This window comes from Oncorhynchus masou, chromosome 33, assembly GCF_036934945.1.
Source record: "Oncorhynchus masou masou isolate Uvic2021 chromosome 33, UVic_Omas_1.1, whole genome shotgun sequence".
In the NCBI taxonomy this organism is placed as follows: domain Eukaryota; kingdom Metazoa; phylum Chordata; class Actinopteri; order Salmoniformes; family Salmonidae; genus Oncorhynchus; species Oncorhynchus masou.
Window position 1 is genome coordinate 7,138,818 of NC_088244.1, and position 27,937 is coordinate 7,166,754.

General features: G+C 43.0%; 1 protein-coding gene across 3 annotated transcripts in view; it reads left to right on the forward strand.

The window, feature by feature from the left end:
* LOC135527745 (copine-5-like) overlaps window positions 1–22,535 on the forward strand; it is a 188,911-nt gene extending 166,376 nt beyond the window's left edge. For all 3 annotated transcript variants that reach the window (XM_064956278.1, XM_064956279.1, XM_064956277.1), the window contains 4 exons: window positions 9,677–9,779; window positions 13,276–13,333; window positions 17,232–17,305; window positions 17,694–22,535. In XM_064956278.1, coding sequence (XP_064812350.1) covers window positions 9,677–9,779; window positions 13,276–13,333; window positions 17,232–17,305; window positions 17,694–17,897 — 439 coding nt within the window. In that variant the 3' untranslated portion in view covers window positions 17,898–22,535. The remainder of the gene's footprint in view (window positions 1–9,676; window positions 9,780–13,275; window positions 13,334–17,231; window positions 17,306–17,693) is intronic.
* The last annotated feature ends 5,402 nt before the right edge of the window (window positions 22,536–27,937 follow it).

A 27,937-nucleotide genomic window follows, 5' to 3' on the forward strand; every position in this document is an offset into this window, starting at 1 on the left:
ATCTATTCAGATTACCTCAACAAATTGACAACTAGAATGCCAAAGGTCTGCAAGGTTGTAATTGCTGCAAATAGAGGATTCTTTGACAAAACCTAACACTCTTAGGTTGGAACTGTTGCTGTTAAAATACAATAAATGAAATTTAAATTCTGAACTGATTGATCACATCACACAGATGTAGACCAGAAAACACACACACACAGTCCTAATGAGAGGTGTGTGACTGGTTTTTCAACAAGCAGGTCTATTCAGGGCTCAGTTAGTGACAGTGCAACACTGAGGTGATGCTCAGCATTGAGTGTTTCTTTACTTGTTTCTAAAGTGTACCATAGCTGAGAACCCTGACTGCCATAGGTCTTATGGAAAAGGCACTGGATAAGGCACTCAGACCCCTTGACTATTTCCACATTTTGTTACGAAACAGACTCATTTTGAAATGGATTAAGTAAATAAAAATCGTCAGCAATCTACACACAATTACCACAGAGCTTGAGAGGATTTGCAGAGAATAGGAGAAACTCCCCAAATACAGGTGTGCCGAGCTTGTAGCATCATACCCAAGAAGACTCAAGGCTGTAATCCCTCCAAAAGATGCTTCAACAAAGTACTGAGTAAAGGGTCTGAATACTTATGTAAATGTGATATTTCAGGGTTTTTTTTATATATGAATTAGCAAAAAATTCTAACCCTGTTTTTGCTTTGTCATTATTGGCTATTGTGTGCAGATTGATGAGGGGAAAAAACAATCTAATCAATTTTGTGAATAAGGCTGTAACCTAACAAAATGTGGAAAAAGTCAAGGGGTCTGAATACCTTCCGAAGGCACCTTATGTGGTGCCAAACTGGATCAGAACAACTACTGCTTTCTCAGCTAGGCAGGAGACTGCTTCCTGCTGTAGATGAGCAACCCAGAACTTAGTGAGTGTGTTTGTCTCAAAAATAATCTTGCGTCAATCAGTGTATTCCAGTTCAGAATACAAATGATTTATTGTATTTTAACAGCAACAGTTTATTTTCTCCATCTTCATCGGTATGGTTACTTAGGGTTGCACTATCAGTAGCTAGATAGCTTGCTTTGGCTAGTGTTAGCTAATAGCTGTGTACAAGTGGATTGTTTAAAAGAGAAATTCCCATCTACTATTATGAGAGATGGTATTCCCTTATTTCAGCTTATCATCCAGCACCTGTTATAAAATGACAAAAATGACTTACTGACTGACTCTTCCACTGTTGACTCATTGTTTCCTGAAGCATTCTGCCCTGTTCTGAAATAATTGCCTGGGTTTACCGTCATGCTGTGGATGTTTGGTCAGGACCTGAAGTTTTAATTTGTTCGTTTTGAGAGACTCATTATTAAGCAATTCGCTGCACAAAACACGTTGCTGGCACTCCTCGTTATTTCTCAAGATTTGTATTAAACCAAGAGAGAGAAACTCATCGCTGTATTTGCGTTTCATGACAACTGAGCTCAGTCAGAACTTGTTGCTAGCTGCTAGCTTGAGTCCATTCGATGACAGCGGTGAGTGATGACGAGTGGGAATGACAAGCCAGTGGCTGACAGCGCATCATCTGCTGCTGAACAACAGCACTGAAGCGTGTGGGTCGTGGAGTGAAAACTGCCGAAATAAGATCCGGTAAACTGTGAAGCACACTGGAATCTTCCACCCACTCACACAGCTGCCAAACTGAGCAGAGACACCGCTGCTAAGCAGAGTGCACACTGAACAGAGAGTGCAGTTGCATTTGGCCAAAATCAATTCCAGTATTTTTTTTTACCCATCTACCAATAGCCCATAACGACAAAGCAAAACTGTTTTTTAGAAATTTGTGCAAGTTTATTCAAAAGAAAACACAGAAATACCTTATTTACATAAGTATTCAGACCCTTTGCTATGAGACTCAAAATTGAGCTCATGTGCATCCTGCTTCCATTGATCATCCTTAAGATGTTTCCACAACTTGATTGGAGTGCACTTATGTTAAATTCAATTGCTTGGACATGATTTGGACAGGCTCAAACCTGTCTATATGAGGTCCCACAGTTGACAACGCATGTCAGAGCTAAAACCAAGCCGTGAGGTTGAAGAAATTGTCCGTAGAGCTCCGAGGCAGGATTGTGTCAAGGCACAAATGTCTGCAGCATTGAAGGTCCCCAAGAACACATTGGCCTCCATTATTCTGAAATGAAAAAATATTGGCGCCACCTAGACTCTTCATAGAACTGGCCGCCCGGCCAAACTGAGCAATCAGGTGGAAAGGCCTTGATCAGGAAAGTGACCAAGAATTCGATGGTCACTCTGACAGAGCTCCAGTGTTCCTCTGTGGAGATGGGAGAACCTTCCAGAAAGACAACCATCTATGCAGAACTCCACCAATCAGGCCTTTATGGTCGAGTGGCCAGACAGAAGCCACTCCTTAGTAAAAGGCACATGACAGCCTGCTTGAAGTTTGCCAAAAGGCACCTAAAGGACTCTCAGACCACATGAAGCAAGATTCTCTGGTCTGATGAAACCAAGATTGAACTCTTTGGCCTGAATGCTAAGCATCACATCTGGAGGAAACCTGGCACCATAAAGCATGGTGGTGGCAGCATCATGCTGTGGGGATGTTTTTCAGCGACAGGGACTGGTAGACTAGTCAGAATTGAGGGAAAGATGAACGGAGCAAAGTACAGCGAGATCCTTGATGAAAACCTGCTCCAGAGCGCTCAGGAACCCAGACTGGGGCTATGGTTCACCTTCTATCAGGACGACGACCTTAAGCACACTGCCAAGATAACGCAGGAGTGGCTCCGGGACAACTCTCTGAATGTCCTTGAGTGAACCAACCAGAGGTCTGACTTAAACCTTAAATCTTAAATCTATCCTCTCTGGAGAGACCTGAAAATAGCTATGCAGAAACACTCCCCATCCAACCTGACAGGGCTTGAGAGGATCTGCAGAGAAGAGTGGGAGAAACTCCCCAAATACAGCTGTGCCAAGCTTGTAGCGACATACCCAAGAGGAATCGCTGCCAAAGGTGCTTCAACAAAGTACTGAGTAAAGGGTCTCAAAACTGTAAATGTGATATTACAGTTTATTTATTTAAAATAAATCAAATCTAAGAAAAAGTTTTTGCTTTGTCATTATGGGGTATTGTGTAGTAGGTTGATGAGGGAAAAACAATCTAATCCATTTTAGAAAAAGACTGAATAACAAAATGTAACAAAATGTGAAAAAAGTCCAACTGAAAAGAGTCCGAATGCACTGTATGTACAGGGGTAAAAGGGGACTAGGCAACAGGATATAAGATAAACAGTAGTAGCAACTTGTATGTGAGTGAGTGTGGGTGTATATAAAGTCAGTATGAATTAATGTGCATATTATGTATGAGTGAGCAGATGGTGGAGTGAGTGTCTGTGTGTGTGTTGGAGTGACAGTGTGTATGAGTGTGTAGTGCCCTGTGAGTGTGTAAGGCCCTGTGAGTGTGTAGGGCCCTGTGAGTGTGTAGGGTCCTATGAGTGTGTAGGGTCCTATGAGTGTGTAGGGCCCTGTGAGTGTGTAGGGCCCTGTGAGTGTGTAGGGCCCTATGAGTGTGTAGGGCCCTGTGAGTGTGTAGGGCCCTATGAGTGTGTAGGGTCCTATGAGTGTGTAGGGCCCTGTGAGTGTGTAGGGCCCTGTGAGTGTGTAGGGCCCTATGAGTGTGTAGGGTCCTATGAGTGCGTAGGGTCCTATGAGTGTGTAGGGTCCTATGAGTGTGTAGGGCCCTATGAGTTTGTAGGGCCCTATGAGTGTGTAGGGCCCTATGAGTGTGTAGGGCCCTGTGAGTGTGTGGGGCCCTGTGAGTGTGTAGGGTCCTATGAGTGTGTAGGGCCCTATGAGTGTGTAGGGCCCTATGAGTGTGTAGGGCCCTGTGAGTGTGTAGGGCCCTGTGAGTGTGTAGAGACACACATAGAGACATTGCAAAGATTGAAATAAAAGGTCAATACAACAGCACAGGCTATACAACAGCACAAACAGATCTGGGACCTGGTTATAAGAGTCGGCTATACAGCACAAACAGATCTGGGACCTGGTTATAAGAGTCGGCTATACAGCACAAACAGATCTGGGACCTGGTTATAAGAGTCAGCTATACAGCACAAACAGATCTGGGACCTGGTTATAAGAGTCAGCTATACAGCACAAACAGATCTGGGACCTGGTTATAAGAGTCAGCTATACAACAGGATAAGCAGATCTGGCACTTGTCTTACATCACAAGGCTGATGATCGTCATTCAACCTTATCTCAACCTTGGTTATAAAGCCAGTTGAAAACAAACCTTCAGGCAACCTTCAGCTCCACACTGGATACGAATCAGACAGGCCATTAGATCCTGTAAACCAGCAAATAACTGTTGTTTATGGGTGCGTTGTGACTTAATGAAGAGGAAATAAACAATCAGCTGTTGCCGTGGTGACAGATGGAAGTGGAGGTCAAGTCTCAGGTCAGACTTATGAGTGCATGGACCCACGTTGTTGTTGTTGTTGTTGTTGTTGTTGTTGTTGTTGTTGTGTGTGTGTGTGTGTGTGTGTGTGTGTGTGTGTGTGTGTGTGTGTGTGTGTGTGTGTGTGTGTGTGTGTGTGTGTGTGTGCGTGCGTGCGTGCGTGCGTGCGTGCGTGCGTGCGTGCGTGCGTGCGTGCGTGTGTGTGTGGTTCTACTTTCCTCGTGGAGACCAGAAGTCCTCATAAGGATAATAAAACAAGGACAATTCAGACAAGTGGGGACATTTCGCCTCCACAAAGGAAATATTTTAGGTTTAGGGGTAGAATTCAGGTTAGAATTAGGGTTTGAGTTACAGTAGAGGTTTAGGGTTAAGATAAATATTATTTTGAATGGGGATCAATTGTTTGGTCCCCACAAGGATAGTAAAGTGTGTGTGTGTGTGTGTGTGTGGGTGGCCCTGATGAGGCTAGATGTCCCTTTAATCTCCATAACAACAGTAATGTCTCAAGTCTGTGTTTGTCTGACCTCCTCTCACTCAAACACACACACACACACACTCACGCTCACGGACACACACTCCCACACATGGGGACACACCATCCTTCTGATTCTGAACCCCTCCTTGTCTTTAATTAAAGTGTCAGCTCCAGACTCCAGCGAGCCAATCATCTGACAAGCTAAATTAGAAAGCAGGAGAAAGGGCTCAACAACAACCCCCAGAGGTCCGGCTGAAATGTCAAAACGTCCTTAGCTTTGGCATAATGAGCGCTTGGATGTGTCTCTGTTGTCTCCTCTTCTCTAGTCACAATAAAAAGATCAGGATCAGAGTACAGTAGGAGAGCTGATTTAGGATCAGTTTTGCCTTTTAGATCACGAGGAATAAGATTACATGGACAGGAGGCAGCTGATCCTAGATCATAATGAATCAGATTACATAGACAGGAGGGTTCTGATCCTAGATCATAATGAATCAGATTACACTGGACAGGAGGGAGCTGATCCTAGATCATAATGAATCAGATTACATGGACAGGAGGGAGCTGATCCTAGATCATAATGAATCAGATTACATAGACAGTAGGGTTCTGATCCTAGATCATAATGAATCAGATTACATGGACAGGAGGGAGCTGATCCTAGATCATAATGAATCAGATTACACTGGACAGGAGGGAGCTGATCCTAGATCATAATGAATCAGATTACACTGGACAGGAGGAAGCTGATCCTAGATCATAATGAATCAGATTACACTGGACAGGAGGGAGCTGATCAATGATCATAATGAATCAGATTACATTGGACAGGAGGGAGCTGATCCTAGATCATAATGAATCAGATTACACTGGACAGGAGGGAGCTGATCCTAGATCATAATGAATCAGATTACACTGGACAGGAGGGAGCTGATCCTAGATCATAATGAATCAGATTACACTGGACAGGAGGAAGCTGATCCTAGATCATAATGAATCAGATTACACTGGACAGGAGGGAGCTGATCCTAGATCATAATGAATCAGATTACACTGGACAGGAGGGAGCTGATCCTAGATCATAATGAATCAGATTACACTGGACAGGAGGGAGCTGATCCTAGATCATAATGAATCAGATTACACTGGACAGGGGGGAGCTGATCCTAGATCATAATGAATCAGATTACATGGACAGGAGGGAGCTGATCCTAGATCATAATGAATCAGATTACATTGGACAGGAGGGAGCTGATCCTAGATCATAATGAATCAGATTACACTGGACAGGAGGGAGCTGATCCTAGATCATAATGAATCAGATTACACTGGACAGGAGGAAGCTGATCCTAGATCATAATGAATCAGATTACACTGGACAGGAGGGAGCTGATCCTAGATCATAATGAATCAGATTACACTGGACAGGAGGGAGCTGATCCTAGATCATAATGAATCAGATTACACTGGACAGGGGGGAGCTGATCCTAGATCATAATGAATCAGATTACATGGACAGGAGGGAGCTGATCCTAGATCATAATGAATCAGATTACATTGGACAGGAGGGAGCTGATCCTAGATCATAATGAATCAGATTAACTGGACAGGAGGGAGATGATCCCAGCCTCTGAGAGGCTTAATATACACCACCCCTGGTCAAATCATGAGCCCACCTGGCAATCAATAATAACTCTAAAAAATAATAAAGAAATACAGCAGTTTGCAATTCTAAACACACAAGTAAATGTTTCATGTTATGGACAGCTAGGGATGGGTGATGGAATCTAGGTCACTTACATACAGAACACTGCCGAGTCTATGGTGTGGCTCATCACAAGCACTGGGCCTCAGAGATTTAGAAGTCACTGTGTGTGTGTGTGTGTGTGTGTGTGTGTGTGTGTGTGTGTGTGTGTGTGTGTGTGTGTGTGTGTGAGTGTGTGTGTGTGTGTGTGTGTGCCTTTGACAGGTCAGAGTTAGAGATCAGTTTTTAGGGCTCGATTCATACATGCGGTGAGGAGATCATTGGAAAGCAGACCGTGAGGGGAAGAACAAGGATGCTGTCAATGGCGCACATTAGAAATAATCTGATATTACAAAGTGGATATTTGTCAAATTCATGATGATTTTTGTGTTCTAACAGGCCCACAATCTGGTTCCTAAAATCCTATTTGGATATATTTGTTGCTGTTTTCACTGCATAATATTTACAAGTATTCCTTTTCAGGGTTAGAAAAAAAATGTCTGCTAAATGCTAACTCCCATTCGTATAAGCTGGTAGCATAGCTAGCCATATGGAAATCGGTGGTGGAACTTGAAGACATTTTTAAGTGTAATGCAGTTCATTGGTGACGATGGGGTTGACATCAAAACAAGCATTATACTCCGATGTTTGCCTCAACATAGTGTGATATACACATACAGATATAGGATCTTAATTTGATCACCCTGTTGCAGGAGAACTTAAAATTAACTTTCAAAAACATGCAGTGTATTTGAGGTTTAAATAGACTTCTCAGGTTTGTAATTTCCACATTGAAATTTCAGACTTAATTTTCCTAAGAAAAATGCATAATCCCCTACAAAAAATGTCCATTCCATTATTATCCACATTGCTGTAGCAAACTGGCTCAAAATGAGATCCTGGATCTGTACTGTATGAACAAGTTTGATGTGGGGCAATGAGGAGACTCTGAATCTTTACCCCACGGGGGACGTGTGAGTGGTGTTGCCATGGCATTTTCATTGTTTTGGTCGAGTTCGATGGATCTCTTTACCGCCTCTATCCGTAGCACTGAAGATCCCCGTTGCAGTGCGGTTTACATTGAAAGGTATACGTTCTCACTTTCTCGGAGGCTGCATTCATGGTAAACGAGATGTCAGCTCAATTGGAAATTATCTTGAAAGGAATACTTCTGGATTTGAACTTGTGGATACCATTTTTATGTCTCTACATGCAGTTTAAAGGAAGTTTCTAACTAGCGTTAGCACAAATGGCTGGAAGTGTGCTAGTAGATGCCACAGACTTCCAGTCATTGTGCTAACGCTAGTTAGCATTGGCTCGCGGAACTACCTCTTCCTTCATACTGGAAGTAGAGACATAAATATGGTATCCACAAGTTCATCTGACTCCGGGGGAAGTAAATCAAATCAAAATCAAATATATTTATATAGCCCTTCGTACATCAGCTGATATCTCAAAGGGCTGTACAGAAACCCAGCCTAAAACCCCAAACAGCAAGCAATGCAGGTGTAGAAGCACAGTGGCTAGGAAAAACTCCCTGGAAAGGCCAAAACCTAGGAAGAAACCTAGAGAGGAACCAGGCTATGTGGGGAGGCCAGTCCTCTTCTGGCTGTGCCGGGTGAGATTATTTATTTATTTTATTTTTATTTTACTAGGCAAGTCAGTTAAGAACAAATTCTTATTTTCAATGACGGCCTAGGAACAGTGGGTTAACTGCCTGTTCAGGGGCAGAACGACAGATGTTGTACCTTGTCAGCTCGGGGATTTGAACTTGCAACCTTTCGGTCACTAGTCCAATGGTCCAATACTCTAACCACTAGGCTACACTGCCGCCCCTATATAACTGAACACTGAACACAGAACACTGAACACAAGTATTGACCGCAACATGTAAAGTGTTTGTACCGTGTTTCATGGGCTGAAATAGATGCCAGAAATGTTAGGCGCAAAAAAGCATTTCTTATTTCTCGCAAATTTTGTTGCACACGTTTTGCCAAGATAATCCATTCACCTGGCATATCAAGAAGCTGTTTAAACAGCATGATCAATAAACAGGTGCACCTTGTGCCATTGGACAGTAAAAGGCCACTCTAAAATGTGAGGTTAGTCACACAACACAATGCCACATATGTCTCAAGTTATGGTATGTTCATAAGCTTCGGACAACGAACACAACTGCATTTTATCGATGGCAATTTGAATGCGCGGAGTTACTGTGAGGAGATCCTGAGGCACATTGTCGTGTCATTCATCCACCGCCATCACCTCATGTTTCAGCATGATAATGCACTGCCCCATGTCGCTAGGATCTGTACACAATTCCTGGAAGCTGAAAATGCCCCATTTCTTTCATGGCCTGCAAACTAACAAGACATGTCACCGATTTAGCATGTTTGGGATGCTCTGGATCGACACGATGTTCCAGTTTCCGCCAAAACGTCGCACAGCCATTGAAGAGGAATGGAGCAACATTGCACAGGCCACAATCAACAGCCTGATCAACTCTAAGTGAAGGAGATGTGTTGCGCTGCATGAGGCAAATGGTGGTCACACCAGATACTGACTGGCTTTCTGATCCACATCCCTATATTTTTTTAAGGTATCTGTGACCAACAGACACACATCTGTATTTCCATTCATGTGAAACCCATAGATTAAGGGCCTAATGAATTTATTTCAATTCACTTATTTCCTTATATGAACTGTAACTCGGTCAAATATTTGAAATTGCTGCATGTTGTGTTTATATTTTTGTTCAGTATAGATTAAAGGGCCTCATTGCCAAAATCTCAAAAGTATCCCTTTAAATGTCAGTCTTCAGCGCAGATCTTCAGCGCAACCAATTTAGTTAGGCCCTGCATTATGTTACTGAACATCTACTGCTCCAATGACTTCTAGAATGTCCCGGTATGTCATCATCAGTATTGGAAGGGGGCAATTCTTATCTTATTTTTGAGCCCCTAACTTGTTGTGGCTCTGTTCTCTCCCAGGTACGCAGCGGCCGTACAAGACGGTTCTCAGTACTTTGTCCTGCTCATCATCACAGACGGAGTCATATCAGACATGGCCCAGACCAAGGAGGCCATTGTCAACGTGAGTGGTCTGCTGGATGCTCCCATTACCCATAATCCTCCTTTGCCCTCTGTCTCCCTGTCTCTCTCTCTCTCTTTTCCCTCTTTCTCTCCCTCTCCGCTTTACGGGTGCTTTTACTGTAACTCACTATAGCACCTTTTTACCTCAGCTAGCTGCAAGCCAAAGTCCATGTATGTTTTTCTGCTGCTTTGAAGAAGTAGTCCGATGTTCAGTTCTATTATTTGCTCAAGTCGTTTCGCTGTTGTTTGGATGTTCTTTTATTTTTGTTTGACTTAAGTTTTTGTATATAGCAACATCAATTAGTTTAGAATAGCGCTGTGCTTTACATTAACGCTTGTTTGTGGGCTTCTAAAATTTGTTTGTTTGTTCACGAAAAGCCCCTTGAATCCACTTTGTATCTCTGGCCTTGGGAATACACAGTGTGTCTACTGTTCAATGGGGGAGAAGCACAGCATCCTGACCTCTGATGACCTCTAACCTCTGACCTCACAGCAGACTGGGTTTAAAGGGAATTTGCGACTGTTAGTCAAACCATTAGAACAGCCACACCTTCCTTTTAAGATCTTGTCTGCTGCTCTATCCTGCGTCCGCCGAGCCTTTAAACCTGCCTCAACCGAGGCAAGCCTTCTAACCTGCCTCAACCAAGCCAAACCTTCTAACCTGCCTCAACCGAGCCAAACCTTCTAACCTGCCTCAACCGAGCCAAGCCTTTTAACCTGCCTCAACCGAGCCAAGCCTTTTAACCTGCCTCAACTGAGCCAAGCTTCTAACCTGCCTCAACCGAGCCAAACCTTCTAACCTGCCTCAACCGAGCCAACCCTTCTAACCTGCCTCAACTGAGCCAAGCTTCTAACCTGCCTCAACCGAGCCAAACCTTCAAACCTGCCTCCACCAAGCCTTTTAACCCGTCTCAGCCTTCCAACCTGCCTCCGCCAATAATTTTTACCTGTCTCAGCATTCCAACCTGCCTCTTTTCAACCTGCCTCAGGCAATCCTCTACCTCTAACTTGCCTCAGCCAAGTCTTATTTCCTGTATCAGCCAAGGCTCTACCTCTAACCAATCTCAACTGACTCAACCAAGTCTTATTTCCTGTATCAGCCAAGGCTCTACCTCTAACCAATCTCAACTAACTCAACCAAGTCTTCTTTCCTGTATCAGCCAAGGCTCTACCTCTAACCAACCTCAACTGACTCAACCAAGCCTTCTAACCTGTTGCCTTGGCCCTGCTTTCTGTGTTCTGCCCTCGCATTTACCGTCCTACCAACTAGAATCACTATTCTCAACACAGGAACAAAAGACTGAATGACTTGTTTATTTGGAGTTGAATCCTTTGCTGCTATCAGTTGTTTTCTCCAATTGTTTTCTTTGAACTCGTCCATACTGTCCTGCTGATTTAGTTTAGCATGTCTCTTTGGAGTCCAACTTACCCTCCAGTCCCCCACTCGCCTGCCCGTTTACCAGGCCAGTCTTTGGGCTAAATATTAGCTCCAACCCCTGTCTTTGATGTTTCACAGATCTCTCCTTAACTTAACTCTCCACTAAGGGCAGTGGTTTATACAGGAGGACCTACTCTCTTCCTTTTCTGTCAGGGCAGAAAAGCAGAATCACCATGGCCCATAATTCATTTGGGCCACTATTACATCACTGTATATCTGTGTCTCAAATTGCACCATATTCCTTTTTTAGTAGTGCACTACTTTTGACCAGAGCCCTATGAACCCTGCTTAAAACTAGTGCACTACATATGGAACAGGCTTCCATTTGGAATGCGGTCAATGTGTTGGCAGTTTATACCCAAACCCTCACAGGGGATGGTGGGGGAGGGGCTGCCTCGCTGACTGGTTTGTCATGCAGAGAGGATGGTTGGAATAAAATTCATGAATATTTTAAAGATTTTAGAAACTTCCAGGTTTGCTTCTGCAGGACGGAAAATACTATTAAGGCCAGGGGACAGGTAGAGATCAAACTATTGGGTTTGCAATTATTTTTGCAGTCCAAAAATAGATGGTATTTCAACAGCTTGCTGGAGTAGGATCCTCTGGGTTTGACGAAATAATGTATGTTTGTGGTTCAGTCTTCATGAAAATATGATGTGGCGTTTATTGATACAGGTGTGTTGATTAAATAGAAAAATATGTTAAGAGTTTCTGTGTGAGAGAAAGTGAAAGAGGGAGAGTGAGAACGAGAGAGAACGAGAGAAAGAGCACACATATATGCGCACACACACACACACACACACACACACACACACTGCATCTTCTACACATCCGAATGTGTTTTCACCACAGGCATTTATCATTAATTCATACCACAGAGCTTTCACCGTATATCTCCCAATATAACATATTGCAGCATCAAACTTTGGGTGGTGGTGGCAGGAGGATAAATCATAGATTGGTCCTATTACGTTAATGTAGTGGAAAAGAGACACAGTTCAGATAAGCAGAGAGGAGTAAGATTTACAGTGTACAGTGCAGGGCATTTTAGATCATTGATGCCAGCTCATTGATGCCAGCTCACGCACATCGTCTTTCGCTTCCAAAGCACCAGTTCATAATTAGCTGGTTTAAAGCAGCGTCCCGGCCCCATGAAGGTAGCGTCCCTGACATTTACTATGCTGCTTTACCAGGCACCCTAAATAAGAGATGGTGGAAGTGTATTTCACTGTTGGGAGGGAGTGATGCACTGTAAGCATTTTGGCTGTGCTGTGTTCTCCTCCTCTGTACTTGCTCTCTACAGAACGCATTGTATTAACACTGTGGACAATATCCTATGCTATTTTGTACATTCTACCGTTTACTATTACGTTGGCTATACTGTAGTAGTTTTCCTAGACAACTACTTTTAAAATGGTCTACTGTAAAACTGATATTCCCTGTGGCAGCAATGCATCCACACATGGCTAAAGAGAATGTATTTCTCAACCTCCAGAGAATTCTGCTGGATATGGACAAATCGAGTTTTTTGCAATTCTGATGCATTTCCCCAGACTGACTGATCAACTAGAGCTGAGCTGAACAGTGTGAGCAGCAAGAAGGGAATTGTCAGCAAATGCAGTGTTTCGGTTATCTTCTCTGTGCAATGCACATTTTTTTGTCTTTCGTCCAATGTCCTCCTTGTGTTTCGCTGCCCTGTGCGACTGGATTAGCAGACTGATGTATACTGCTGTGAAGGAAGTAGCACTGCTACTGTGTCACTGAATAAACCCAATACAATACACACAGTTTCAATAGTGAACAACTGCATTGTTTGAGGGTGTCAGATGGGTTTGTGACTGATTTTCTTTGAAATATTTTTGATCAGTCCTCTTCAAAATCTTTTTTTTTTTGGGATCCATTGTTTTTATTTTGCAAAATACACTAAACAAAGACAACTTCCTGTATGAACGTTTAATGACTTACGCTTTTGCCCACGTAAGAACTCAAAAACACCCTGTCAGAATGTTGACAATATCACATCTACTTCTTTGTTCGTCACTTTGTTTGTTCTCCGCAGGCTGCTAAGCTTCCAATGTCTATCATCATTGTTGGAGTCGGCCAAGCTGAGTTTGATGGTGAGATTGACCCCCGTCATACTGCTTTCATGATTTTTCAATGTTTTTTTAGTTGTTGTTTTTTTTAATTTATAATTAGCAGATAGCGGTGTCAAGGTAATACACTGAGTATACCAAACATTAGGAGCACCTTCCTAATATTGAGTTGCAACCCCAGGTAATAATTTGTTCTTTACTAACTTGCCTAGTTAACTAAAGGCTCAATTTAAATAAAAAAAATTATACATTTTGCAGGCAGAATAGCCTCAATTTGTCAGGTCATGGACTCTACAAGGTGTTGAAAGCGTTCCACAGGGATGCTGGCCCATGTTGACTCCAATGCTTCCCACAGTTGTGTCAAGTTGGCTGGATATCCTTTGGGTGGTGGACCATTCTTGATACACACGGGAAACTGTTGAGTGTGGAAATATCCAGCAGCATTGCAGTACTTGACACAAACTGGTGCGCTTGGCCCCTACTACCATACCCTTTTCAAAGGCACTTTTCACCCTCTGGATGGCACCCATGTCTCAATTGTCTCAAGGCTTAAAAATCCTTATTTAATCCGTCTCCTCCCCTTCATCTACAATGATTTGAAGTGGATTTAACAAATTACATCAATAAAAGCTTTCACCTGGATTCACCTGGTCAGTCTACAGTATGTTATGGAAACAATGTGTCATAATGTTTGTATACTCAGTGTATGTTTTAATTCAAAAGAGACTCTTATAAGCTGCTGCTGGTCAGAAAGAGTATTATTTCACTATGTGGCTAAGAGAAAGAAAACATTTCCATACAATGTCTTTAACTTCGTCCTTGACCTATGCTGGGGGGAAACAACAACTCAAACATTTGCATAAATAATCAGCACAACTCAAATAAGAAATGCCTCTGTCTAATATGCCAAGTGTGCTGTCATTGATGTACAATAAATAATGCAATAGCATTAAGGTAGGAGGTTATAGGGGGGCAGTTTCAGTGTGATGGATCTTAGCTAATTGGCAGTTTGGTGGAAGTCCCTAGTTAATAAGCAATTCACAGCTGTTGCATACAATCAGAATATTTGAAACATATGTTTACTGTAACAGTGGCTGGCTGTTACAGAAGCTGGCTGGTGTTTGGATTTAAATATTCTTCTTTTACATGCTTATTTACGATGCTGGGAATGTTCTCATGAATGTTAAAGGCAGTTATTATAATTGATTAGGAGGCATAGGCAGCGCATCCATAAGGCTAAGGGAAGCTAAGATTTCCCTAAAGTAAAATTAATTAAATTGCCCAAAATTCTGCAGCCTAATTAGCTTACTCCTATCTATACAGAAGTAAATAAAATATTCAAAATAGGCTACTGTACCAGAGAGCATGATTTAGCCACAGAGGATCATAAAAAAAGAAAAAGATAAATAAAATAAAAATTATTGTTGAGTTGCGACTGTCAGTGAAAAGCAGTGACCCAGCCATGGCATATCACAATATTTAAAAACAACATTGCGGAAAAACAGTTTGAAAAGAAAATGGCTATTGTTGTGAAGAGATTACAATACAGGGTCCAAACTGTATTTTAGTTATCAAAATTCTCAACTTAATTGAGCGAACAGTAGCCGATCTTATTTGCACTAGTAGAGATTGCAGCTGCCGAAGTTGTGTTGTTGGACGGTCCAGTTGCAGCTGCCGAAGTTGTGTTGTTGGACGGTCCAGTTGCAGCTGCCGAAGTTGCGGCGGTGCCGGACGGACCAGTCGCAGTGTCGTCGGACGGGCCATTCCCGCTGTCTCCCTCAACGGTAGATTATTCTGTCACCTTGGTATAAATGGATCAGGAGACAGGCGCAGGAATGCGTAATACTGATTTTTATTTCCCAAATTACAGCATGCCGTGTAAGGGCACGGGGACGAAGACCAAACAAACACGTATACGAAACACAGGGTAGAAACCCAAACAAAAGAGCGAGGAGTACCTCGAATAAATACACAATCACACAATGATACCACACGGGACGAGACCCGTAATCAACTGCACAATCCACGTGGCACGAAAGTCAAAACAACAACACACGACCAACGGACATTGTAACAATAATCGACAGGACCATGGTTAACAAAAGGCACACTTATACAATTACTAATCAAATGGAATAAGGGCCAGGTGTGCGTAATGAAAGTTCCGGAGGGATCCATGACACTCCTCCAGGTGAGATTGATATGGGGTGAAGGTACAGGACAACAGGCAGGGTCAGGTCAGGCAGAGGTCAGTAATCCAGATATGTGGGGTGAAGGTACAGGACAACAGGCAGGGTCAGGTCAGGCAGAGGTCAGTAATCCAGATATGTGGGGTGAAGGTACAGGACAACAGGCAGGGTCAGGTCAGGCAGAGGTCAGTAATCCAGATATGTGGGGTGAAGGTACAGGACAACAGGCAGGGTCAGGTCAGGCAGAGGTCAGTAATCCAGATATGTGGGGTGAAGGTACAGGACAACAGGCAGGGTCAGGTCAGGTCAGGCAGAGGTCAGTAATCCAGATATGTGGGGTGAAGGTACAGGACAAGAGGCAGGGTCAGGTCAGGCAGAGGTCAGTAATCCAGATATGTGGGGTGAAGTCATAGGACGGCAGGCAGGGTCAGGGGCAGGGACGGCAGGAATGGTCAAAACCGGGAAACAAGAAAACAGGAACAATGGGAAAAATACTGGTAAAAAAATAATATTGACGAACAAAATGAACTGGCAACAGACAGAGAACACAGGTATAAATACACAGGGGATAATGGGGAAGATGGGCGACACCTAGGGGGGTGGAAACAATCACAAAGACAGGTGAAACAGATTAGGGGTGACACCAACATTTTCCTGTGCAGAAAAAGGAGAAGAAATGTATTTGAGTTACTGTGATTGAGTTATATTATTAGCCTAAATTATGACTTTTCGATTTATTATTCACATTAGTAATATTAGGCCGTCTTACATAAGTTTGCAAATGTGAGGAATGCATTGAATGCTTTACTCTTAAATGCATTTTTGTGGTGGAAATTAGCCTCCCCAAACTTGAAACCCACACCACCTATGTCTGAAGGCCATATTAGGACAGCCTCCGACTACAAGTCCGAGTGACACAGAGACCCCTCCTTGTGAGTCTGGAGCTATAGTAATATGGACACCGTGATGGGTAGTCACTCCTACAGACGATGTACAGCATGTGTAATAAGCCACCATAATGGTTAAAGTTACACAGACAGTGCAGGGTAGTGACTCACCCAGACTGTAGAGGGTTAAACTGGTGTTATAAGCCACTATGAAGGGTTGTGACTCACCCAGACAGTAGAGGTTTAAACTGGTGTTGTAAACCACTATGAAGGGTAATGACTCGCCCAGACAGTGGAGGTTTAAACTGGTGTTGTAAACCACTATGAAGGGTAATGACTCACCCAGACAGTAGAGGTTTAAACTGGTGTTGTAAACCACTATGAAGGGTAATGACTCACCCAGACAGTAGAGGTTTAAACTGGTGTTGTAAACCACTATGAAGGGTAATGACTCGCCCAGACAGTGGAGGTTTAAACTGGTGTTGTAAACCACTATGAAGGGTAATGACTCACCCAGACAGTAGAGGTTTAAACTGGTGTTGTAAACCACTATGAAGGGTTGTGACTCACCCAGACAGTAGAGGTTTAAACTGGTGTTGTAAACCACTATGAAGGGTAATGACTCGCCCAGACAGTAGAGGTTTAAACTGGTGTTGTAAACCACTATGAAGGGTAATGACTCGCCCAGACAGTAGAGGTTTAAACTGGTGTTGTAAACCACTATGAAGGGTAATGACTCGCCCAAACAGTAGAGGTTTAAACTGGTGTTGTAAACCACTATGAAGGGTTGTGACTCGCCCAGACAGTAGAGGTTTAAACTGGTGTCTCTTTTTCTCTTCTCTGTAGCCATGGTGGAGCTTGACGGTGATGACATCAGAATCTCCTCGCGAGGGAAGCTGGCAGAGAGAGACATCGTACAGGTAGAGCTCACTTTCTGTCCTTCCCGTATGACCATAACACAACACTTTTGAGTTATGGGGGGGGGGGGGCTTGTCACAGAAAGGTTACGTCGATACAAGTAAGGAAACTATTGATGATTGAGAGCATCATTGTTTAAATCTCAGAGGTGCCATTTGTGAAATATTCCACACCCCTATTCACCCCTAACCCATCAATCTGACATATTATGAAAAATCAGTCATAGTTTCAATTGACAAAATTGTCCTGAAATTAAATAACAATTAACATTGTAACATAGTTGCCATTGTCACATATTGCCACTTTCAAGTTCGAAACAGATCAAAGTGCTATAGAAACGATACCCCTCTCTCTCGCGCGCTCTCTCGCTCTCTCTCTGTCCCCATATAGTTTGTTCCGTTCAGAGACTACATGGACCGGACAGGAAACCACGTGTTGAGTATGGCCCGGCTAGCCAAGGACGTCCTGGCTGAGATTCCTGAACAGCTCATCCTCTACATGAAGAGTAGAGGCATCAAACCCTGCCTCCTGCCTCCACTCAATGAGGAACCAGGCCCTGAAGACCAGGACCACGCCCAGACCACCCCTGTCTGAGCCCCAGACCTACCCCCATCTGAGGCGCCTACCCTGGGGAAGGAGGTCGTGGTAGGATGGGTGGTAGACTGGATGGTGGACCCCCCTCATGGAGGGATGCAAAACGTAATTGTGAAAATACTTTCAAGGCACTTTTTTTTTCTCATGCTGAACAAATTGATAAGACTCCATTTTGTTTGGAGTCAAGACTGTTTTGAGGGAAAAAGCTGAAGATCAGGGAGTTTTCCTTTTGAGTTTCATCTCCTGACAGGAGGGCAACGAGGGGGATGAGAATTGGAGAGTCACAGAAGGAGGAGTAGAGAGGAGAAAAACAGAGCAGTGACGTAAACTAATGTTAGACGTTGGCAGTCAGAGCTGTCAAAGTGGCGACGTAACAGGTAGCATGTTTTAGACGGAGAGGGTGTTTTTGAGGACATTAATTATTAGAGCGTGCCAGTTTGCATCACGTTTGTGTATATGATACATTTTAGAGTGGTGGTGTATGTTGGACTAAGGAATCACCTGTATAATGTCGTATCTATTGTAAGAAACTACAGCATCTATTCATGTTGGGGATAATATTTTTTCTTCATATTTTCCCATCATGCTTTTTTTGGGGGAGGAGGGGGATCAATGCTATAAATTATTGTTAATTTATACTTTGAAGAGTACTGTAATATAAAGCATGTGGTAGATAGAAACTATCCAACTGTTTAGGAATAGTTGTAAAATATCAAGATGAATGCTTTTACATTTTGGATTGTGACAGTTACACAGACGATCGGATGTTTGTATGGTCGTTTAACTTCATGCATCCTGTACAAGACATACTTACCCTATATATTTACAATAGGTATCAACAAAATGCACTAACAGTCCAAATAAAAAGCACAAAGGTCATATACAATACATATATTGATCAAGTGAAATATATACCACAATTATATACTAGCGACCAACAGCTACCCCTCAAAGACAATGGAAAGGATTGCACAGCAACAAAATGAAATGTCTTCCAGTTCTAGAACGTTGTCATGAATGAGAATTAATCTAGAATCTAGTTACTTCACATTCTGCGTTATTATTGTTTACACATCTGCTCGTGCACGACCAGAGCCTCATCTTCAAAGGCATAGTATTTCCATAGTATTAGTATGTAGCGATGTATGTCGTCTAGCTAGCTGCATTCACACATATATTGGTTGGTATATTGGTTTTCCCCACCGAGAAAATCAAACACTGAGAAATACTTTCAGCCCAGCATAATATAATCAAATCAAATCAAATGTGTCACTTGCTCCGAATACAACAGGTGTACAACACTGAACACTGAATACAACACTGAAATGCTTACTTATAAGCCCTTAACCAACAATACAGTTTTAAGAAAAATAAGAGTTAAGAGAGTATTGAATCAAATAAACTGAAGTCAAAAAAGAAATATCGGATAAGTACTGTAGCCTATGCCATTTTATACTTTATATTTTGCAGATTGTATATTCATTGCGTTTCTATCATGCTGACCACAGCACTCGCATTACGTGTGCGAGCATTGCAAAATAAATGTATGCACACATGGTATTCAAGCCTTGCATCCAAAATACTCAAACCCGTCAATGAGCTTCTGCGTAGCCAGGCTTTAAAAATAGAACTTGGTTCTATTTGTGATGCTTGATGCACTGCAAGTGCCCACCTCTCCCATCTCCTCATTGGTTGTTAGGAGCATATACCCACGTGGGTGATTGAAAGAAGAAATGAGATCCACACTCCAGTCCAGTTGGTGGAGGTAATGCACCTTTAAGTTGGTTGCCGACCGCCATATAAAGTCTGAAGAAGAACAAGAATCCTGAAGGAGGAGAGATTACTAGAAACAAACTAGGTTTACCCTTTTATCTGTGGATTAATTGTTGGAGTAGAGGACCTTGTGCATTTCAGGTAAAATAACAACCCAATGTTTATATCCCAGAACAAATTAGCTAGCAACAGCAAGCTAGCTAGCTAAATTGCTATGAATGTTTAATGCTTTTCAAACTGTCCCCAAATTAATATAGTTGGTTCAAAGTTCGTTTTGATATTTCAAACTGCGTGTCATGATCGCGTCTGGTGTGGATGGACAAAATCAACATGCGCGATGGCGTACTCGGACAAACGCGCGTGCCCGGTCTAGTCAGCATGTAAGAACTCATTAAAATGGAGTCGGTATAAAAAGTAACTGCATAAAGAGCAGTACAATCTATTTTACTCACTTCATCTGGACTACTGATAGATTTCAAACTTGCTGCCAGGGATGTATTGCCATCTTTCATTTAAGTTGTTGATATATATGTGACCGACTGGGGTTCAAATCTGGGTTTCCTACACACCACAAGACTGTGCTAGCCCGCTGAGATAAAGCAGTTAGCTCAAGTAGCCAACACAAGTCTTCAAGTTTCGGACAAAGTTACTCATCGTGTGTGTGTTGTTCCAAAAGACATTTTACGTTTTTGTCATTTAGCAGACGCTCAAGAGCAATTAGCGTTAAGTGCCTTGCTCAAGGGCACATTGACAGCTTTTTCACCTAGTCGGCATGGGGATTCGATCCCAGCGTCATTTAGGTCTCTGCCCCAACGCTCTTAACTGCTAGGCTACCTGCCGCCCTGTTATATCTAGCCACGTTTAAGTTGTTGATGTCGTGCCACGTTTAAGTTGTTGATGTAGTTCCACGTTTAAGTTGTTGATGTAGTGCCACGTTTAAGTTGTTGATGTAGTGCCACGTTTAAGTTGTTGATGTAGTGCCACATTTAAGTTGTTGATGTAGTTCCACGTTTAAGTTGTTGATTTAGTGCCATGTTTAAATTGTTGATGTAGTTTCATGTTTAAGTTGTTGATGTAGTGCCATGTTCAAGTTGTTGATGTAGTGCCATGTTCAAGTTGTTGATGTAGTTCCACGTTTAAGTTGTTGATGTATTGTCATATTTATGTTCTTGCCATATTGCCATTTTGAAGGAATAGTTTCTTGAGCACACAACGGAGCAGCACTGTCTCTGTCTTTTCCGTCCCGTAGACACAACAGAAGGTTAATATGTCCACATTATTGTCTTTTCTACAGTGGAACGACGTGTTTAGTTTCTTCTTCAATGTGTTTAAAACAAACATGAAATTGCCACTATGCCAATGCAGTCCTACAATATACAGTACGCCCTAAGTGGTGCGTTCAGCAGGCCCATTATTTACTCACAGATAGATCACAGTAATCCAATATCTCTATCCAAATGTGCCTATAGTATCGAAACTCTTGCATATCCTGATTAGATTTCCCTTATGTTATTTTGTTAGCAACAGTTCCCTTCCCATATTTTATTATTGAACATATGATTCCTAATGCCTAGAATGATAACTATTTCATATGTACAGTATAGCCAACTGAACAAAAACAATATTTACTAAGTATTATCATTGCATCTGCAACAACATACTTACTGTATGTTCCTTAAAGTTTGCTATTACACTTTCGTATTGAATGAGAACAATGCACGCATCAAATCTATTTTACAAATGTAGTGACAGTATACTGCATGTATGGCAAAAAAGTCAACACTTGTTTACAATTGAATCAGATGTAGGATCTTAATTTGAGCCAGTTTGCTACTGCAAGAAAAGAATCATGCAGCAACAGGAAATGTGAATTAATATGTGGATTCTAATATACTTCTAGGGGATGATACATTTTTCATCAAGACTTCAGAAGCCTTTTTAAACCTCAAACGTTCTCCTGCAACAGGGCGATCAAATTAAGATCCCACCTGTATATTTACATTGCCTCAAGGTATGAGCAAATATTCATACTAAAGAAAGGATGTTATCTTTATGTAAAGTTTGTTTTGAATCTGTTCACTTATTTGTTCTCGTGTATTTTACTTGTGAGGGAAAGTGAAGGTTGGTTATATTCCCCCCATGTACATAGACACTGTGATTTAGAAAATACATGACTAATAGTAGTTAATGAAAGTGAGGGTTTGTTATTTTTTTGTATAATATTTGGTTAAAATATTGTTGTGTATGGTTAGCAAAGCAATTGAGAGAGATTATGCATTTCAAAATAACCTTTAAAACGGTTTCCACTGGAGTCTGAAATATTAACATAAGCCCCACATGAAGACGACTTGGTATCCAAAAGATGTTCAGTTTGAAATGAACCTCTTAGATAATGTGCATGTTTGTGCCAAAATGGCAACAAGTTTGGTGGTCCCTGCTCCTCAACTCACCTTACTGATGGCCTGTGATAGGCAGGGACTCGCTGAGTGAGCCATTTGTTGTGTATGACGATGAGGATGATACTGTATCTACAGTAGAAACAGCAGACACGTAGCATGTTGCATCCATGTTTTTCCCTCATATTTAGTTCCTTAAATAGGTCATGTTTTTGCTTCTCCTGGTCGCTATTTAAACCACGACCTAGGGTGTTTACAGCATAGAAATAGAATGACATGTCATCCTATGTCATTGTATATCTATGTTTTACAGTGTGTACCTCCCTCTTGGTCTCTGGTTTGCATGCTGATGATAAAGAATTATTTTCCAAACCAGACATTGGACATAATTGTTGTCATTTCTGTGGTTTGTGAAATGCTTTGTAATGGATTGCCTTAATAAAGTGACTGAAGATTAATGAAATAATGATAGTTGAATGTAAGAGTGGTTTTTATTTGATAGTACAGCAATTTTAGCAAATGACCACAGTGGGCCTCAAACCTGGGTCTCCCAACCCATAACGCAGAGCTGCTAAATGCTGCGCCTATAAGAGTTGGTTTGTTATCCTTGGTAAATAGTCATCTTTAGAGGAGATGCTGGGTTCCTCTTGCCAAAAAAAAGGAAACCTGTAGCTACCACTGTTAACTCAACCATCTACAGTATATCCCATTCTAATTAAATCTTTAGGCTTTCATTTCAGGGATTTTCAGATTCATGTGTAGTTTCTACTGTATAGCTTCCTGCTGGGATCCTATTGTCCAATCACAACACTTCTCTGTGTCCCCTCGACCCTCACAGTGAGCGTTCCCCTTGAAATGTGTTTTTCTCAGCAGCTTTAATGACATGCATTGCTGACGAACCAAGCTGGCCACCTGGGGGAAGGAAGACGGCAGCTGGAAGTAGAAAAGGCTTGAAAAAGTAGAGCCCTTACACTCATCTGCTGTTTTCACAGTTATATAAAGAGACACAGAGCTGCTGATGACACGTATAACTGTCATACATTGCTAAAACATCTCGGTACCGTTTTGCTGACGGAAAGTTACCTTTACCACACGGAGAGGGAGAGAGAGACCGTTGGAACTGGAATTCCAGTTGAATTCCAGAATTCCAATTATGTGGTCACCACACAATACTGTCCTCTACAGTCTAAACAGAAGAACATCTGTTGCTAATGACGTATAGCTATTACTTTAAATGTTTAGAAATCATCTAGTTACCATTTTTTTTCTGATGGGAGATTCTTTGGATGGTAACCTTCCTACCTGGGGAGGACAGGAAAAAGTCATTGCCATGTACAAGTACAGTATATACACAATAAACTGTCAATGACAAACTGTCACAGTACATTTATATTTTAGTCAATTAGCAGACGTTATTATACAGAGCGACTTGCAATTGGTGCATTCATCTTAAGATAGCTAGGTGAGAACCACATATCACAGGCACAGTAAGTACACTCTTCCTCAATAACGTAGATATCAGGAGAGTCAGAGCTAGAAGGGGAGGAGGGGAGGGGGGGTCGATGTGAGGAGGAGGCTTGTTTATGATACTGTACCCCAGATTAATAATAAACTCAGCAAAAAAAGAAATGTCCCTATTTCAGGACCCTGTCTTTCAAAGATAATTTGTAAAAATCCAAATAACTTCACAGATCTTCATTGTGAAGGGTTTAAACACTGTTTCCCGTGCTTGTTCAATGAACCATGAACAATTAATGAACATGCACCTGTGGAACGGTCGTTAAGACACTAACAGCGTACAGACGGTAGGCAATTAAGGTCACAGTTATGAAAACTTAAGACGCTAAAGTGGCCTTTCTACTGACTCTGGAAAACACCAAAATAAAGATTGCCAGGGTCCCTGCTCATCTGCGTGAATGTGCCTTAGACATGCTGCAAGGAGGCATGAGGACTGCAGATGTGGCCAGGGCAATAAATTGCAATGTCCGTACTGTGAGACGCCTAAGACAGCGCGACAGGGAGACAGGACGGACAGCTGATCGTCCTCGCAGTGGCAGACTAAGTGTAACACCTGCACAGGATTGGTACATCCGAAAATCACACCTGCAGGACAGGTACAGGATGGCAACAACAACTGCCCAAGTTACACCAGGAAAGCACAATCCCTCCATCAGTGCTCAGACTGTCCGCAATAGGCTGAGAGAGGCTGGACTCAAGGCTTGTAGGCCTGTTGTATGGCAGGTCCTCACCAGACTTCACCGGCAACAACGTCGCCTATGGGCACTAAACCACTGTCATTGGACCAGACAAGTCTGGCAAAAAGTACTCTTCACTGATGAGTCGCGGTTTTGTCTCACCAGGGGTGATGGTCAGATTCGCGTTTATCGTCGAAGGAATGAGCGTTACACTGAGGCCTGTACTCTGGAGCGGGATCGGAGGTGGAGGGTCCCTCATGGTCTGGGGCGGTGTGTCACAGCATCATCGGACTGAGCTTGTTGTCATTGCAGGAAATCTCAACGCTGTGCGTTACAGGAAAGACATCCTTCTCCCTCATGTGGTACCCTTCCTGCAGTCTCATCCTGACATGACCGTCCAGCACGACAATGCCACCAGCCATACTGCTCATTCTGTGCGGGATTTCCTGCAAGACAGGAATGTCAGTGTTCTGCCATGGCCAGCGAAGAGCCCAGATCTCAATCCCATTGAGCACGTCTGGGACCTGTTGGATCGGAGGTTGAAGGCTAGGGCCATTCACCCCAGAAATGTCTGGGAACTTGCAGGTAACTTGGTGGAAGAGTGGGGTAACATCTCACAGCAAGAACTGGCAAATCTAGTGCAGTCCACGAGGAGGAGATGCACTGCAGTACTTAATGCAGCTGGTGGCCACACCAGATACTGACTGTTACTTTTGAATTTGACCCCCCCGCCCCTTGTTCAGGGACACATTATTCAATTTCTGTTTGTCACATAAACTGAACAAGTTCATGTGATGTCTCAGTTGTTGAATCTTATGTTCATACAAATATTTACACGTTACATTTGCTGAAAATAAACACAGTTGACAGTGAGAGGACATTTCTAGGTACCATTTTGTAGATGGGGGAGTTCCTTGAACCTGGGGGAAGATGGCATTTGAACATACTGTAGAAAGAACATACAAGGAAGTGCCACTATTCTCTACAACACCAACAACGAGCTGCTAATGACAGAACTGTTGTCAGATTTTGATAAAGCATCTACGTACCATTCTGCTGAGAAGTGATTCTTCGAATAATTACCTTCCTTCCAGGGGGATAAGAGAACAGCAGCTGGAGATATAGATGGCCACTACTCTCCTCTCTAGTTTAATAAAGTTAATAATTATACAGACAGGCTGGAAGAAAGACAACGAGTTACTAACTCTATACACTGTAACTGTAATAATCCCACAGGGGGTAAGGGACTAAATCAATCAATTAAACATATTTATAAAAGGCCTTTTTAAATCAGCAGTTGCCACAAATTGCTGTTCAGAAACGCAGCTTAAAACCCCATACTGCAAGCAACGCAGATGCAGGAGCACGGTGTCGAGGAAAAACTCAGAAGGAAGGTAGGAAGGTAGGAAGGTAGGCACGTAGGAAGGTAGGCACCTAGGAAGGTAGGCACCTAGGAAGGTAGGAACCTAGGAAGGTAGGAACCTAGGAAGGAAGGAACCTAGGAAGGTAGGAACCTAGGAAGGTAGGAACCTAGGAAGGAAGGAACCTAGGAAGGTAGGAACCTAGGAAGGAAGGAACCTAGGAAGGAAAGAACCTAGGAAGGTAGGAACCTAGGAAGGAAGGAACCAAGGAAGGAACGAGTTAACCACTCAACAATGCTGCGCATAGAGACGTCAGACACACTATACCTGACTACACTGCTCTAGTCAATGCCCATCAGAGACTTCACTGCTCTAGTCAATGCCCATCAGAGACTTCACTGCTCTAGTCAATGCCCATCAGAGACTTCACTGCTCTAGTCAATGCCCATCAGAGACTTCACTGCTCTCGTCAATGCCCATCAGAGACTTCACTGCTCTAGTCAATGCCCATCAGAGACTACACTGCTCTCGTCAATGCCCATCAGATATTTCTCTGCTCTAGTCAATGCCCATCAGAGACTTCACTGCTCTCGTCAATGCCCATCAGAGACTTCACTGCTCTAGTCAATGCCCATCAGAGACTTCACTGCTCTAGTCAATGCCCATCAGAGACTTCACTGCTCTCGTCAATGCCCATCAGAGACTTCACTGCTCTAGTCAATGCCCATCAGAGACTTCACTGCTCTCGTCAATGCCCATCAGACTTCACTGCTCTCGTCAATGCCCATCAGAGACTTCACTGCTCTAGTCAATGCCCATCAGAGACTTCACTGCTCTAGTCAATGCCCATCAGAGACTTCACTGCTCTAGTCAATGCCCATCAGAGACTTCACTGCTCTAGTCAATGCCCATCAGAGACTTCACTGCTCTCGTCAATGCCCATCAGAGACTTCACTGCTCTCGTCAATGCCCATCAGAGACTTCACTGCTCTAGTCAATGCCCATCAGAGACTTCACTGCTCTCGTCAATGCCCATCAGAGACTTCACTGCTCTCGTCAATGCCCATCAGAGACTTCACTGCTCTAGTCAATGCCCATCAGAGACTTCACTGCTCTCGTCAATGCCCATCAGAGACTTCACTGCTCTCGTCAATGCCCATCAGAGACTTCACTGCTCTCGTCAATGCCCATCAGAGACTTCACTGCTCTAGTCAATGCCCATCAGAGACTTCACTGCTCTAGTCAATGCCCATCAGAGACTTCACTGCTCTAGTCAATGCCCATCAGAGACTTCACTGCTCTAGTCAATGCCCATCAGAGACTTCACTGCTCTAGTCAATGCCCATCAGAGACTTCACTGCTCTAGTCAATGCCCATCAGAGACTTCACTGCTCTCGTCAATGCCCATCAGAGACTTCACTGCTCTAGTCAATGCCCATCAGAGACTTCACTGCTCTCGTCAATGCCCATCAGACTTCACTGCTCTCGTCAATGCCCATCAGAGACTTCACTGCTCTAGTCAATGCCCATCAGAGACTTCACTGCTCTAGTCAATGCCCATCAGAGACTTCACTGCTCTAGTCAATGCCCATCAGAGACTTCACTGCTCTAGTCAATGCCCATCAGAGACTTCACTGCTCTCGTCAATGCCCATCAGAGACTTCACTGCTCTCGTCAATGCCCATCAGAGACTTCACTGCTCTAGTCAATGCCCATCAGAGACTTCACTGCTCTCGTCAATGCCCATCAGAGACTTCACTGCTCTCGTCAATGCCCATCAGAGACTTCACTGCTCTAGTCAATGCCCATCAGAGACTTCACTGCTCTAGTCAATGCCCATCAGAGACTTCACTGCTCTCGTCAATGCCCATCAGAGACTTCACTGCTCTCGTCAATGCCCATCAGAGACTTCACTGCTCTAGTCAATGCCCATCAGAGACTTCACTGCTCTAGTCAATGCCCATCAGAGACTTCACTGCTCTAGTCAATGCCCATCAGAGACTTCACTGCTCTAGTCAATGCCCATCAGAGACTTCACTGCTCTAGTCAATGCCCATCAGAGACTTCACTGCTCTAGTCAATGCCCATCAGAGACTTCATTCCTCACACTGATTGAGTCGTTTAAATGTAATGTTGAGCTCTGCAGAATGCACAGTGTACTTTTCCCTCCGTGTAGTTCATTGTTTAATAATGAAAAGGAGAACATGGATGTAGTTTATTTCTGTGCATGTTTAAAAAATTACATGAATAGCATATCTGGACTTGATTTACAGTAGATATATCTATCAACACATTCATACACGTGATGTATAATC